We start from the raw sequence: 17,393 nt of genomic DNA, 5'->3' as shown, positions 1-17,393 counted from the left end.
AATATTTTTATTGAATTGATCAGAAAATTTCGCAAAAGTTTAATTTTTTAGCATTAAAATTTGCAGGCTTGGTTAGGTGACACTTAGAAAATCTCATTTTTATCAGTTTTAATTCTTTGTGAGGCTGTATCTCAGAAACTCATTGCCCTATTTTCAAAGTCAGTAAGAGAAAATTGTAGGGAATTTTCGAAAAAAAGCTAAAATAAAAAAACATATTTTGGAAACAAGAAAATTAGTAAAATAAAGTCGATTTATTTCCGTGCACCTGTTGTTTCTGAAATGATCAAGTCTCTCAGATTTAGGTCATTCAATTTTTTTTGTATTTTTTAATCATGCTGAAACTTTTTTGGTGCCTTCAGTACGCCCAAAGAAGCCATTTTGCATCATTAGTTTATCTATATAATTTTCCATACAAATTTGGCAGCTGTCCATACAAAAATGATGTGTGAAAATTCAAAAATCTGTATCTTTTGAAGGAATTTTTTATCCTAATTGGTGTCTACAGCAAAGATGTAGGTATGGATATGGACTACACTCAAAAAACATGATACACGGTAACAAAATTTGGTGATTTTCAACTAAACTTTTTGTCACTAAAACTTGATTTGCAAAAAAAACACTATTTTTCATTTTTTTTATTTCTGGAAATGTTTTAGGGGACATAAAATGCCAACTTTTCAGAAATTTCCAGAATAGGCAAAAAATCTTTGACCGAGTTATGAATTTTTAAATCAATACTTTTTTTCAAAAATTCGAAGTATTGGTCACCAAAATTTTATAACTTCATTTTTCTATGTAAAATCAAATTTGCAATCAAAAAGTACTTTAGTCAAATTTTGATAAAGTGCACCATTTTAAATCAAATTTTTAAGTAACTTTTTCGAAAATAGCCGCATTTTTTCGTTTTTTTTTTTAAATTAGTGCACATGTTAACCCACTTTTGAAAAAAAATTATTTTTGAAAAGCTGAGTAAATTCTCTATATTTTGCTTTTTTGAACTTTGTTGATACGACCCTTAGTTGCTGAGATATTGCCATCGTCGGTGCCAGTTTTGGTTCAAACGAACATTCTTTTTCAGTGTGCATGGAACTCGCATGAAACTGAAAAAATATCGAGTGCGGCACTAGAGTTTCAGTTCCAAGATGGCGGCGAAACTCGTGCGGAACTAGCGCGAGTTTCTTCAAACAAACACTTTGACAGCTCTGAGTGCGGCACTCAGTGCGGAACTAGCCCTCAAACGAACGTACCATAAGTCTCACCCAAACAACCCACCATTTTCTATCGTCGATATCTCAGCAACTAATGGTCCGATTTACAATAGTAAATAATGAAATATTTGTGAAATGTTCCGATCTTTTCGAAAACAATATTTTCAAAATTTTCAAATCAGGACTAACATTTGAACAACATTGAATGTTTCAAAATTTCACGAATGTTTAATATTTTAACATTGAATATCGGACCATTTGTTGCTGAGATATCGACGTTAGAAAATGGTGGGTTGTTTGGGTGAGACTTAGAAAATATCAATTTTCCTGTTTTTAAACCTTTGCATGGCAATATCTCAGCAACTAAGGGTCCGATTTTCAATGTTAAAATATGAAACATTCGTGAAATTTTGAAACATTCAAAAAGTTCAAAAAAGCAAAATATAAGGAAATTTTTTCAGCTTTTCAAAAATATTTTTTTCAAAAGTGGGAAAACATGTGCACTAATTAAAAAAATGAAAAACTGCGACTATTTTCAAAAAAGTCACCTAAAAATGGATTTAAAACGGTGCACTTTATCAAAATTTCACTAAAGTACTTTTTGATTGCAAATTTGATTTTACATCGAAAATGAAGTTGAAAAATTTTGGCGACCAATACTTCATTTTTTTATAAATCAGTATTGATTCAAAATTTCATAACTCGGTCAAAGATTTTTTGCACAACCTGCAAATTTCTGAAAAGTTGGCATTTGATGTCCTCTTAAACATATAAAAATAAAAACAATAAAAATAGTGTTTTTTTTTACAAACCAAGTTTTAGTGACAAAAAGTTTAATAAAAAATCTTCATTTTTTTACCGTGTATCATGTGTTTTGAGTGTATTCCTTATCCATACCTACAACTTTGCTGAAGACACCAAATCGATCAAAAAAATTCCTCAAAAGTACAGATTTTTGAATTTTCATACATAATTTTTGTATGGACAGCTGCCAAATTTGTATGGAAAATTATATAGACAAACTAATGATGCAAAATGGCTTCTTTGGGCATACTGAAAGCACCATAAAAGTTTCAGCCGGATTAAAAAATACAAAAATTAAAATTAAAAAAAAAACATTCCGTAGAGCACTGCTCAAATGTCATAAACATAATCTACAACTTTGCTCAAGGCACCCAATCGATTAAAAAACCATTCCTCAAGATACAGAATTTCATTAATTTTACACCCATTTTGTATGACCAGCCCCCAAAATTGTATTCTTTTGACAAAAGGGAGTGCATAGACAATTCACGAATCAATATATGAAATTGAAGAAAACTACTCAGATGAAGGACAAATCTACATTTACTCCCTGACCGTATCAAAAAGCTTCCACTCCAAGACGCGATGTAAAATTTAAAAAAATCAAAGAAAATGCTAAAAGTCCTCCTCCTTTTTTGCTCATTCCCATTTCGTCGCGCGAAAACACATCTCCGCCGATTTGGAAAGGAATCTTGTCATCATTTTTATTTAATCTTTTTTTCCTTCGATGGTACTTTATCCGCCGAAGCCAAAGTAAAAGTGATCTGCCCTTGGTTCGAAAGCAGAGAAAAAAAAAGCAAAAAACACGCTCCGTGATGAATACTAAATTGTGGGAAAATGATGGAAAGTGAAAAATTTCGCTGAAGCAGCGGACGCCGTCGGAAGGACAATAATCGCCGTTGTATTTGCCTAAATTTGCATAAAATGAAACTGGCGCGCGCGACCTCTCCCGAGTGAGCCATTATTTCTGTGTGCTGCTGATGTGCCAGGTTGCATAACTTTAGGGATGCGGGTCAACGTGCGCCGCGACGCCTGTGTTTATGCAAAAGAAGAAAAAACAAACACGGTTGAGAGAGGTTGATGAACGACGCGGTCAAAGGAAGAGAGCTTATTTATCGGCGCAGGACCCACGTCGGAGGACGTGGCCCAAACCAAGGCCATGTCCTCTATTTATTTTTTCCAAGTGGAACAGAGCGACCTTTTTGATGGCACATCGAGAGCATCCCGGTGAGGTGCGTCGTCATCGTCCTCCTCGTCGTCGTCGTCTTCTTTGGAAAGAATCCAGACAGTTAATGAACTCTGGCTGTCTCTGGCTCTCCTTTTTTCGCTTGACTGACAGAAAGCTTCTGCTGCTGATGCTACTTGAGAAGTGACAGAGATGAAAAACAAGGAGCAATAGACTGTTGCGTAATGTGGAATGACGAGGTTTTCGGGGGATGTTCAAAATTAGATCAGTTCACTACATTGCAGCAAACATAATCAAATTAATTTTTTCCGAAAATCAGACAAAAATCAAGATATCAAAATGAAAAAAGTGCTTTTTTTCACAAAAGATTCCTTTATATGGCCTTTTCAAAGTTTATTTCAAATTTTTGTTTTCCTTAAAAAATCATTTTTTTTTAATCTTAGAAAAATTCTGATTCCCTATTATTATAGGAAAAAACGAAACGAAACTATTGGCACTACGCCCCCCGGGGCATGGCCTTCCTCTAACGTGGGATTTCTGCTCCAGCGCCTCTGACGAGACAGGAGAAACCGGGACCGACGTTTTACTTCACCATCCGATAGAAGCTCAGTGGATAAGGCGGGAATCGAACCCGCGTCTCATAGCATCATCGGGATCGGCAGCCGAAGCCGCTACCCCTGCGCCACGAGACCCACGATTATTATAGGATCTTTTCAAATAAATGCCTAGAAAAAATTATTAAAAATAAAAAATCGAATCTATTTAGAAAACACTTACTTATGTACTTTTAATCTATTTAAAAAAAATGAATATTGGGACCACAGATCGTTAAAAGACGTAATAGTTCAGGAATAGTTTTCTCATGAATTCATTAATTTTTTGCAAATATTTGATAATAGCTAAACTACAATTCTGTTGTACTTATTGTTTCGAAATTTCAAAAAATATGATTAGAATTTTGAAACGATATTTGAGATAATGTAGTGTTTCGTTTCATCAGTTGAATTTCAAAAAAACCATGCGTCTCCATCAAAATACAAAAGGCATTACATTTTAATGTGAACACATTTATCTTCAAGTTTGGCTCATCCCGAGAGGCTCAAATTACCAAAAATAGTGTTCATATTACTTTTTTCAAATATTACGCCGGGCTTCTCAGACCCCAAAGAACTGTTCCTACAAATTCCAATTGAAAACATGTTATTTAAGGTTTTTTTTTGCAATAAAAAAGGTAAATCTAATTATATTAAAACATGCAGAATAAATGCATAATTGATTCAACAACACACTTTTTTGGTTAAAATCATGTAAGCACCTTTTCATGTCAGCAAAAGACCTCTTTTTGATTAATTTTTACCTCAAGAAAAGCGGAATGAGTAAAATTACTCATAAAATATGTTTTTTTCGTGAACATTCCCAGATGTAATATTACCATCACTGTGAGTACAAGAAGTAAAACGTACGTACGGTTGATGATTTAAAGCATTAACAAACCTCTTTATTGATTGATTATGCCCAAATTAATGTGTTGCGAAATTTAAATAATCTAATAAAAGACAATAATTTTACGTCGATCATGTAATTTTACTCAGTTTCTGTACGTGAGAGAAAAAAAAGTATTTTGCGTTAAAAAAGTGTTAAATTATAATCTTTTTATATGTAATTGATTATTTTCATTTTTTAAAAGTATAATTCCATAAAAAGGTTGATTCACACATTCAAATTTCGTATTTGAGATCATTTTTAAGTATTCTCCGAATTCGAATTTCAAATAATAATAAACAAAGTATTAGTGTCAAATGAAAGACATTATTATTTGAGTAATTCCTGATCTTAAATCCATGGTACATTTTTTGATATCTTGTGGCATTTTCGAACATTTGAAAATTGTAGTTTATGCAACAAGTTGCAAAAAGAGGATTTTTTCAGCACGAGTCGTACATTTATCCAACGAGGTTCACCGAGTTGGATAAATAGGAAGAGTGCTGAAAAAATCAAGTTTTGCAACGATTTCCATACAACATTTTTTGCAATTCCAAAAAACACACACTGAGTGAAATTTTATGTCAAATTTTCATGTAATTTGCCAATAAATCGTTTAAATAAAAAAAATGTTAAAAAGTGTTACTTTTCGAAACAAGTGCTGAAAAGTTCAACTTTTCAGCACCCATTTGAGTGTTGAAAAGTAGAACTTTTCAGCATTTATTTTGAAAAGTGTTGCTATTCGATTCTGTTGTTCTTGGTACAGAAAAGTAGAATATTTCGTCATGTAAGAATGACAGGAAAAGTAAGTAGTTTCACGACAGAATTGCAAAAACATTATTTGCAAATGGGGTTTTTAACGATAGACAGCCTGAAATGGTGATATCGGGGGAATAAGTTTTGATATGAAATTTTCATTTATTTTAAATTTTGAAGTCTTTTAAATTTTAGGTCAAGAGGAAATACACCCATTTTCGTTGCACTTATCCTTTCGACCTATTCTCATCACTTTTGCAGTTTTCTGTTACGCAAAACACATTTTCAGATTCATCAATAATGGAGAGTAGCTTGCTCTTTTTTAATTGAGCTATTTATTACTTTGAAATAGTCAAAACGCTTAACAGACATAAAATCTAAAATTTCAAAATCAAAATATTTCAATATAAATTCTTCTTTCAATCATTAACAAACATCCTCAACTTGATGCATACATTTTGTTACGAAAATATGAACAAGAAAATAATCTGGCCAAAAACGAGGAAGGGATTGAATTCAATATTCCGGTGAGATTATATTCTAATAATTAAAACAGCACTGTAAACAATTGTTTAAAATATGGTTTCTTAAACAAAAAAGTGTTTAAATTAAGCAATAAAGCTGTAATTGAATGTCAAAGTCCTGATATAGCAACATTAGCCCACCGGCGGTCGCATACGTGTACTTAGTACACACTTTGTAAGAACACTTGTAAGAAAGACGAAAACACGCGACTTCCCGAAGGTTAGAGGCACGCTGGAATAAGATGCTGCTCCCCTAATTGGTTTGGTTCTAAAAACGACCGTTGCAAATATTTTTCAACACGTCGAGACTGGTGGTAAAAAAGTGTATTTCAAAACAAAAAGTGTAAAAAAATACCTACAATTTTTACAACAAACAAAAAATCAAAGATGCTTGAATGAGAGACAACATAAATTTAAATAGTATGTGCAAAATAGCTCTAAGCTAGTAAATTATGAACATCCCCTCATCTTCCCACGACTCTTAAGGTTCCATTGCGACACATATTTACACCGCATCAAACATGTCTGCTCCTCGTCTAAATCGTTTTACCTCATGAGGGGACAACGAGAGTGCCACCATCATGGTCGTTGACTTTTACCGGTGGAACGCATAAGCTTGTAAGGTACTTGGCAAAGGTAAATTGCAAATTGGGTTCTTGACTTTCGTCTGAAATGGTGCGCGCCCTCTCACAATCGATTGCCAACATGCAGTTGACTTTTGACTGCTTGATGTTCTCTCAAACTGGAACGGATGACCTTTGAAGTGTCCTTTGAAAGCTGTTCAAATCAAGTCACTAACTTAAACTCTTTGTACTCTAATTCACAGCTCGGAGTGGTCTTCCTGGAGCAGGGCAAGGCCTCCCAAGCGCTGGCCTACCTGGATAAAGCCCTGGAGTTCGACCCGGAGCACGAGCAAGCGCTGCTGAATTCCGCAATCCTTCTGCAGGAGCTGGGCCGTCCAGAACTGCGGAAAATCGCCCGCGAACGTCTCCTCAAGCTGCTCGCCAAGGATGGTAAGTCGAAGCCGGCAATTGCTCGTGTTGAAATCAGCTTTTGAAATTCTAAAAATTCTTCTCACACACACACACACAGAATCCAACGAGCGTGTCCACTTCAACCTGGGCATGCTGGCGATGGACGACCGGAACACAGACGAGGCGGAGAACTGGTTCCGGCGGGCGGTGCATCTCAAGCAGGACTTCCGCAGTGCGTTGTTTAATCTGGCGTTGCTGCTTGCCGATGACCACAGGCCGTTGGAGGCGGCGCCTTTTCTGAATCAACTGGTCAAGTACCATCCCGATCACATCAAGGGGCTGATCCTGCTTGGGGACATCTATATCAACAACATTAAGGATCTGGACGCAGCGGAGAATGTAAGTTGCAGAAATAACCAAAATTTCACCTACTTTTCGGACAACTTTTGAAAACTAAAAACTAAAAACTAAAAACTAAAAACTAAAAACTAAAAACTAAAAACTAAAAACTAAAAACTAAAAACTAAAAACTAAAAACTAAAAACTAAAAACTAAAAACTAAAAACTAAAAACTAAAAACTAAAAACTAAAAACTAAAAACTAAAAACTAAAAACTAAAAACTAAAAACTAAAAACTAAAAACTAAAAACTAAAAACTAAAAACTAAAAACTAAAAACTAAAACATAAAACATAAAACATAAAACATAAAACATAAAACATAAAACATAAAACATAAAACATAAAACATAAAACATAAAACATAAAACATAAAACATAAAACATAAAACATAAAACATAAAACATAAAACATAAAACATAAAACATAAAAACATAAAACATAAAACAAAAAACATAAAACATAAAACATAAAACATAAAACATAAAACATAAAACATAAAACATAAAACATAAAACATAAAACATAAAACATAAAACATAAAACATAAAACATAAAACATAAAACATAAAACATAAAACATAAAACATAAAACATAAAACATAAAACATAAAACATAAAACATAAAACATAAAACATAAAACATAAAACATAAAACATAAAACATAAAACATAAAACATAAAACATAAAACATAAAACATAAAACATAAAACATAAAACATAAAACATAAAACATAAAACATAAAACATAAAACATAAAACATAAAACATAAAACATAAAACATAAAACATCAAACATAAAACATAAAACATAAAACATAAAACATAAAACATAAAACATAAAACATAAAACATAAAACATAAAACATAAAACATAAAACATAAAACATAAAACATAAAACATAAAACATAAAACATAAAACATAAAACATAAAACATAAAACATAAAACATAAAACATAAAACATAAAACATAAAACATAAAACATAAAAAATAAAACATAAAACATAAAACATAAAACATAAAACATAAAACATAAAACATAAAACATAAAACATAAAACATAAAACATAAAACATAAAACATAAAACATAAAACATAAAACATAAAACATAAAACATAAAACATAAAACATAAAACATAAAACATAAAACATTAAACATTAAACATTAAACATTAAACATTAAACATAAAACATAAAACATAAAACATAAAACATAAAACATAAAACATAAAACATAAAACATAAAACATAAAACATAAAACATAAAACATAAAACATAAAACATAAAACATAAAACATAAAACATAAAACATAAAACATAAAACATAAAACATAAAAAATAAAACATAAAACATAAAACATAAAACATAAAACATAAAACATAAAACATAAAACATAAAACATAAAACATAAAACATAAAACATAAAACATAAAACATAAAACATAAAACATAAAACATAAAACATAAAACATAAAACATAAAACATAAAACAAAAACATTTAAAAAAAAGATGAGTAATATCACTCAAAAAAGAGCCAACTTACCAAATTTTCAAAATTCCGTATTCCAACTTTTTTTCGCTTTCTACATTTAAACAATCCGATTGCAAATTCATATACATTTCACAAATTTTTGGGTAAAATTAGTGATTTTTCCCCAAATCATCAAAAAGTTGTGATTTTCTTTTATAAAATCGCCAAAATCGATTTGGCTTCAAATTTCTTCCGGGCCAACACAAAAAGAAGCTTATTTTGATACCTAAAAACTAAAAAAAAATCATTATCGATTTCAATAAATGGCCAAATACAAAAAAGAACCCTAGTTTCTATCGAAACATGTTCTGTATAATTTGGTTAAATAGTGAGAATTGTTCAAAACAATAAAGCTTATTTTTCTGAGCACAATGACCCGTTGTACGACCGCAAAGGAATGAAAATGGATTTTTTAATCATTATTTTAAAATTAACTTCACGGCCCTTTTTGACAGAAAAGGTCCTACTTAACAGCTCGTTCTAAGGGGTCATTTTTTATTATTTTATTTTTTTTTTAATGAAAAAAGTATCAGAAATGGTTTTTAGTTTTGTTTTTACCGATGTACATAAAAATTTACATAGGGCTTTACGACCCTTTTTGCAAAATGAACGGGATTCGGACCAAGTGCTCAACATGCCAAACATAGGAGAATTTCCTCAATTAGGGGATATATACCTATTCTCTTCAATGACATATGTGCCAACTACCGGCAATGTACCTTTTGACGTGAAAAATAATCCCAAAATATGTAATTAATTAGCAAGCGCTAGCAAAAAAAACAATCACCCCGAGTCACTTGACTGACATTTTACCTATTCTCGTCGAAGGCTGATACGCTATATTTTAGTTTAGTGTTAGTTTATTCGTAAATGTTTGTTTCAAATAACAAGAACTGGCAGTCAAAAAGTGCGCTGAAAGAAAAAAAAGTAGGATGATGAAAGAAATTGCGTGAGCAACTGGACATTCTCGTCAGACGAGAATAGACTTTGAAAATAGTTTTGTAAAAAGCTTGGAAATGGAATAGGAATAACTTTTGGTGAAAATCAAATTAAACAGAAATGTTCACAAAAAGCTGTTCTACTAGTTGGTGTTCTTGGTTTTAGCTAATTTTAAGGATTTCCCAGGATTATCGAGCATTATTCAGACACCACCGCTTAGAGTGATGGGAATGGATATATTTGCCCTATCGAATTTTAGGCATGATAATTTTTCCCTACTAACCCCTACCTTTCCTTTTTCTCCTTCCAGTGCTACAAGCGCATCCTCCAGCTGGACCCGATCAACATCCAGGGGCTGCACAACCTGTGCGTGGTGTACGTCGAGCGCGGCAAGCTGGCCCAGGCCCAGTCCTGTCTGGCGCACGCCCACCGACTCGCGCCCGGCGAGGACTACATCCTGCGCCACCTGCAGATCGTCCAGACGCGCATCCAGCGACTCCGCTCGACGGCGGGTCCGAGCCGCGAGAAGGAGGTCGCTTTTGCCGAGTACGACCCGCGCGAGTTTGGCGGAAGTCCCGGCGATGAGGTCGAGGACGACTTCCAGCAGCAGCCAATTAATGGCGATGGCAGTAACGATAACCATAATAATCTGAAAACATCATTACCTCATGTGACGACTGAAGAAGGAGAAGAAATTGAAGAAGCAGCCAGTAGCAACAGTGATCCTATTTTTATCGAATCAGAAGAGCCAATCTCTCGGCCGTCGGCGCCGACGTCGACGTCGTCTTCTGAACCAGTGGCCGCCCCGGCCAATGGAAGTCTTCTTCAGCAGCAGCAACAGGATGCGCCTAGATTAAGCGACGATACGACTAGCAGTAGTAACAGTAGAACCAGTAGCAGTACTAGCAGTAATCAGCAGTCGCATCAACCCCATCAAGAGCAGCAGAAGCAGTCTCCGCTGAGGAGTACAAGTAGCAGTAGCAGCAGCAGTCCGCAGATTGTTGGCGGGAAGGACTTGGACGACCCGTCGTCCGGCATGTCATAGCATCAGATTCTTAATTACAACAAGCTAGACTGTTTCAAAATTAATTAGGACTGAACTGAACTGAGAGCAGCGAGGCGGTGAACGAGGCGACCTTTTTCGAGAGAAGCGAAGACAAAAGGGGCAGTAAGAGGGATGAGGATGCACGCGAGTGTTACAGAGATTACGATGATGATTAGAGAGTGTGGGTGATGTATTGGGTTTCGTTTGGTAATCAGTTTTTGTTTTTCCTCTATGGAATGAAGAGTGCATCTTGAGGGAGTTTGACGTGGTCAAATGCAAAATTTGTCAAACTTGAAGATTCATTTAATTTTTTTCCTGAACATTTATAAATTCAAACATAAATTGGAACGACACTTTACAAATTTGCTGCAATTACATGTTACGAAGACTCTACTCAAAAATACTTAAAATCAAATATTTTGGAAAATTTTCATTTGTTTGTCAAAACACATTGAAACTTCTCCGCAGTTAAAATTGATTTTTGTTTGTTTTGATTTAAATTCTAAATGTAATATTTTTACAAAAAAAAAATCCAATTTAAAAATAGTACTAAAATTTAATTTACAAGCCAGAATTTTTACATTATAATCTTAGAAAATTTGAATTTTAGGCTTTTTTTATTTATGTAAAAACATAAACTTGAAATAACTCAATTATTGACTCTATTCCTAGGCTGGTACAAATTTTAATTCAAAGTTGTCAACCTTTTAACATGGATTGATTGTAATTGATTGTTTGCTTGCGACAGAGCCTAGTTTTGAATGGATAACGATATATTTTCATCAATTTTAATTTTTAACTTAGACCTGATTTAAAAAAAAACTGGAAGTTTCATTAAATTTATCGGGAATTTCCACTTTAATCACACTCATTTTTATATAAATTCTCTTTAATTTCTATTGATATTTTTAACTTATCACGATTTTAAGTCAGTTTTGAAAGTCCTATTTAGATAAATATTTATTTTTTTGAAGAATTAAACTGGTATTATATGTGATTATATGTGAAATCTTTTCAATAGCTCTAAGTTGCCTAGAATGTTAATTCTGAACTCATTATTGTTGCACGTCTTAAGTTGTAAATACTAATTGAGGTTCCACCAAAATACTGAAATATCAATTTATTAAAATTTATTGACCAATTATTTACTGAAATAACTTAAACTTGTCATAACTTTAGAGTAATAGAATTACATTTTTCAGATTTTTTTCTAAAGTCTTTATCTGATTATTTGATATTTCTTTGTAGACTAAACATAAATTCAATTTTTAGCTTGAACATCATCAAATCCTTATTTGAATATAAGTTAAAAATTACAGATTTAAAAAAGAATTACTTAAATTCCTATTCCCATTGAAATTTAACTGTTTTTTATTTTAAAATAATGCATTTTAAGTAAAGTTGCAATTATTTTGAGAGTTATTAAACTTTTATTCAAATTACTACCATATACGAAAAATTAAAATTCAGATTCTTACTAAAATTCAATACAGTTGTGAGTCGTCAAATTCAAAACTTTTTATCAATAACAATTAAATTTCATGAAAGTTGAACATATTCATAGATTAAAATTCATTTGAATTTTTTTTTTCATAAATTTATGAATATTATAGTTAAATTTTGCCAGTTTTTACTATTCCAAACATGCTTGAAATTTTCTTTAGTAATACTGAAATAAATTGAAATTGTTTTGAATTGGAATGGTTGTTTAATACAAAAATGAAAAATAATGTTTAACAAAAAATAAATTTAAATATACTGTCATGCCTGGTTTTGCACGCCTCGGTTTTGATTACTAAAGCACAGAGCTTATGGGATTTTGGCTATATGGGAGATATTGGGTATAATCGTATGAAAAATCTTGAATATTTTACACAACTACGTATTTTCGAAATATTTATAATTACAGTTTTTCACAATATGGGTATCAAATGATCGGGGTTTTTCATTCATTTCGAATGTAATACATTTTTTGAAATACTATTTTTTTTACAAAACTACGTATTTTCGAAAGAAAATATTCAAAATTACAGTTTATCACAATATGGGTATCAAATGATCGCAATTTTTCTTACATTAACAGTAACATTTTTTTAAATACTCATAATTTTCTCAAAACCTCGTATTTTTTTTTTAATCGGGACAGATATAACACATTTTTTTTAAATTACTCAACATTGACACAAACTACGTATTTTCGGAAAAAATACTGATTTTTTTAACAATATGGGTATTAAATGATCGGATTTTTTCATACATTTCGAATGTATTAACAACAATTTTTGAAAATACTTTAATTTTCACTAAACTACGTATTTTCGAAAAAAATCTCAATCTTTTTTGTAAATTAAAAAAAATGTTGTTATTACATTCGAAATGTATGCAAAAATTTCAATCATTTGAAATTATTGTGAAAAACTGAAATTTTGAAGTTTTTTTCGAAAATACGTAATTTTGTGTCAATTTGTGTTTTACTTTCGAATGATTATTTGATACCCATATTGTAAAAACCAAAAAATTTTGGCAATTTTCTTAGTTTTGTGAAAATTTTGAGTATTTTCAAAAATGTGTGCTATAACTTTCGAAATATTTGAAAAAAATCCCGTTCATTTCATACCTTATTGCAATTCCAAAAAAAATATTTTTTTTGTCAAGGAAACATTGGTTTTTCAAAATACTAGAAAAATACGTATTTTTGTTAAAATTTTCATGTAACTTTAATTGCTATGGATTGCTGACATCATCCCGATTCCAAAGTTCCAAAGTAGTTTTTCAGAACTTGGATGATTTTTCATAGGATTATAGCCAATGTCTCCCATATATCCAAAAACCCATAAGCTCTGCGCTTCAGTTATGCATGCCTAGATTTTACATCCCGCATATGCGGTGCTAAACTGAGGCACAAAAATTATAACTTTAAATCTAGCAAAAAAATATCATCAAAATTTAATTTAAAAAAAAAATAAAATATTGATGATGTTTTCATGAACTATACTTTAAAAAATATATTCAAAAATATAACCTTGTTTCCAAAACCTTAACAGTTTTAGAAAAATATTTTTCAGACAATACATGTTTTAAAATAATTATTCCAGGAATTGACATATAAATTATTTGTTGTTTATTCATAATTTTTTTTAAGTGATAAATACTACTGTAATTGTTCTTGCTTTCTTAAATTTTAATTATCTTTTTATTAGCTTGTCATAGAAACAATGAAAGGTTCTTTTATGCTCTTATTATTTTCGTTTTGATTAATTTTGCTTAAAATTATTTTTTTATGATTTTATCCAACTTTTTTGCTTTTTGTCAAGAAAAAACACATTGTGATTTTTTCTTTATCAATAAAAAGTTTTGCATTTCCATGACAATTATAAAATTCTACAACCAAAATAAAATCTTAGAAATCTCCCTTCCTGATTTCATTACGACCACCCCCAAAAGACCCAACCTCAAGCCCATTAACACAAACCACCCACTTTCATTATTCTGCGAGCAGCAAAAGAAGGCAAAAATTCAATAAAGGACCTGAAATGAGGATCCATTACTGCTGATAATTATCGTTATCATCCTCCTGACGACGACGACATTCGGCCGCAAAAACGACGCGGCCAGATTTGGCCTGCCCCTTAATGTGTCCTGCTTCCAGGCCTAATGACCAGGTCGAACTCCCTCATGATGATGGCGAAAATGATGGCCCCTCTCTGATTGTAAATAAAGTCAAACTTGTCGCTGTTGTCCTTAACTGTTTTTGGTTTTGACTCTTTAGGAAAGTTGGGTTAAGAAGAAGAAGACGGAAAAAATCGCGTTGAAATGATGAAATGTTGAAGAGTTTAGAGAGAACGGGGTGAGAGAGAGAGAGAAAGTAACAAAAGAATAGCAAAAATTGTGAGAGAAATTAAAGAAACCGAAGAGAGTATATTTTTTCACAAATAAAAAAAACTAAGAAGTAAAATAAAGAGAAGAGAATGAATGTGCCGAGAGAGAGACTTGACAGCAAGAAAGTTAGTTGAATAGCAAAACGGAAAAGTAAAAATCGCTAGAATTGTAATTGTAAATGTAAAAAGTAAACAAGTAAGTGAACGGTGAGAAGAGAACATAATTTTGGTTACGATAAAGTAAAATGACACTTACACGTACGACACGGAGAGAAATAAAAACAGTAAAAACACTCGACACACACACACATTGATATTTGCTAGATGATATTGTTAGGATTTTTTATGAAAGGGTCCGGCGTGGCCCATTGTGATCGTCATTGTTCTCGGTGATGCAGTAAAAAATGTACTTAAAAAAGACACCTTAGAAAAGAATGAAGAAACGCGAAGCATTTTTTCGGTTCAGTTTTTTCTTACCGTGCAAGTTTGAGTTTGTAAACAAAAGGTTTGCTTTTTGTGTTAGTAGCCAAGAGTATATTGCAAACAAGTGCTGAACAAAAACAAAGGGGGAAAAAGGGAAGGAATGTTAGTGATCCTGACACACGTAACTAGAATCTCACTTAGTATATTGGAATAAGTTAGAAACGGGAGGGAGAGAGACGCAAAGCAATTTGTTGTTTGAGCAAACTACTATTGTAAAACTTGAAAATATATTTATAAATTTGTGTTGTAAAACTTAGTCGCAATCAAATCTCCATGTAGCTTTCGGTGATGGGTTTTCGAAAATGAAGAGCAAATATTTACACTACCGTCACGCCTAACCATAGGCAAAAATACCCAATCTATTTTCAACAAAAATCAAATTTTCCCCCAAACTGAGGCAATTTAGGCGAAAACGGCAAACAAACTACCAATAAAATCAACCACGCTGCAAAAAAAAACGCCAATTTAAAAAATCCTCCTCCAACACTTCACATAAACTTAATTTTAAAGTCAATATAATTTTAACAGCGCCTAAATCGCACCGGGTGACCACCGCGACGCGTGTAAATATTTGCAACTCATTTAGTTTTATTGGCGCGAGCGCGCACCATTTTCGGTTAGTATTATTAAAGCACGCGTTAAAACCGCCTATTCTATCCCCCCACCTCTCTCTAAAGAAGAACACAGTTTTTGGGTTTTGATTTTCGCGTGGCAGTGAATAAAGAGACAGAGAGAGACAGGAAGAAAGAAAGTGACAGAAAGAGAGAGAGCACCTCCCCCCGCAGGAAGCTCATCCTATATTATATATATTTAGCGAAAAATGACATTTGTACTTAAGTTGAGAAATAAAGAAAAAGTACTCTATTTAAGAAAAATGGACCCCTCGAGGCGTTATTGGGTAATTCAATTAGAAAGAAAAAAGTCCTTCAAGCGGGGCAGGGGGGAAACCGTTTGCGTAAAAGTTTATGGCTGATGGTCAGAGTGGCAGTCACGGTGTTGATTTGAAAGTTGTATCTTTTTGTTTATGGACCGTTATCTGGAGCGAAATGGGACAGAGAACAACAAAACATATAGAATTCCAAATTTGAAGCTTCTTTCCCTATTCAGAGGGTAGTCCTGTGTGTTCCAATTTACGTTAGCGGAAATTCTTGTATGTTTGGCAGGTTAAGCACTCGCTCCTAACTCCATCCAATTTGCTGATTTTCACTATTTAAAAAACTAATTTTGCAAAAATCTTGATAGAATCTTGCTTGCTCACTTCTTATTAAGCTATTTATCGCAGGATCTCAGTTGGCAACGCTTTTCATGAGCTGTAATTGAATGTTAAAGTGTTGATATGGCCACTAGTGTCAAACAGCTACCATGTGATTGTAAAATTTGCACCATAACAGTTTTTTTTTTTAATTTGGAGGTTCAGAATACAGCTGAATAGTATCCTGATCACCATGAATGATAATTCTATGGTTCAAAAAGTAATTAAAAGTCATTTTTATAGGCGATGCTAGTGCACGTGGTAGCTGTTTGACATGTGGCGTCGCGGTGTTTATCAAGCATTCATAACATGCTAAGGAAAATTTGATGCTTTTCTGGGGAAACCCGTTGGTTCCGAAAACCCCGGATGTATTGCCGTTGAGCTCGATGGGGGTTGAACGAATCGACCTGGTCTCTTAGGGAAAGTTGTTCCCCAGACGATTCCGCCCATTTCTGGCCATCCTAGAAGTTTCTACATGTTTTCCCCAGGCCTGTAGGAGCGAATGAACGAAAATTAAAAATTCTCATAGTAATTTCCATGTAAACTTGAACCCGCTCGAGACAAGCCACTTTTCAACCAGATGAGCTAAAATTTGGCCTGAGAGTGCATACCCTATGGGTATGCACTACAAGGGGAACCACACCAGAACTTGACCATATTAGGTGTACGCTGGAATTCGATGCTGTTCCCCAACTGTTTATTGTTACTTTGACGAAATATTTAAACCATGACCTAAATAGGCATAGTGGCCAATTTTTGCCTATATAGACATGTTATCCTAGGCCTATATACGCCATTTTTGTTTCATATACACATTCTTGGGAAGAAACAGCGATTTTAAAAATAAAAATGTTGAAAAAGGGTTTCGCGATAACTCGTGATGTTTATAAGCAAACCCCTTATGTCAAATTTTTTGTAATTGTCT

General features: G+C 32.7%; 2 protein-coding genes across 3 annotated transcripts in view; both read left to right on the top strand.

The window, feature by feature from the left end:
- Positions 1-16,095, top strand: part of LOC120421835 (protein O-mannosyl-transferase Tmtc3-like) — a 469,119-nt gene extending 453,024 nt beyond the window's left edge. For both annotated transcript variants that reach the window (XM_052708777.1, XM_052708776.1), the window contains 3 exons: positions 6,787-6,973; positions 7,053-7,333; positions 10,121-16,095. In XM_052708777.1, the coding sequence (XP_052564737.1) occupies positions 6,787-6,973; positions 7,053-7,333; positions 10,121-10,855 (1,203 nt within the window). In that variant the 3' untranslated portion in view covers positions 10,856-16,095. The remainder of the gene's footprint in view (positions 1-6,786; positions 6,974-7,052; positions 7,334-10,120) is intronic.
- The window catches only part of LOC120421843 (LIRP-like), a 368,041-nt gene that overhangs the window by 309,446 nt on the left and 41,202 nt on the right, over positions 1-17,393 (top strand). The gene's annotated exons all lie outside the window — the stretch shown is intronic.

The sequence above is a fragment of the Culex pipiens genome, chromosome 2 (genome assembly GCF_016801865.2).
Source record: "Culex pipiens pallens isolate TS chromosome 2, TS_CPP_V2, whole genome shotgun sequence".
Classification (NCBI taxonomy): Eukaryota; Metazoa; Arthropoda; class Insecta; order Diptera; family Culicidae; genus Culex; species Culex pipiens.
Note: the sequence above shows the minus strand (reverse complement) of the source record. Positions and strands in the feature narration are given on the sequence as shown.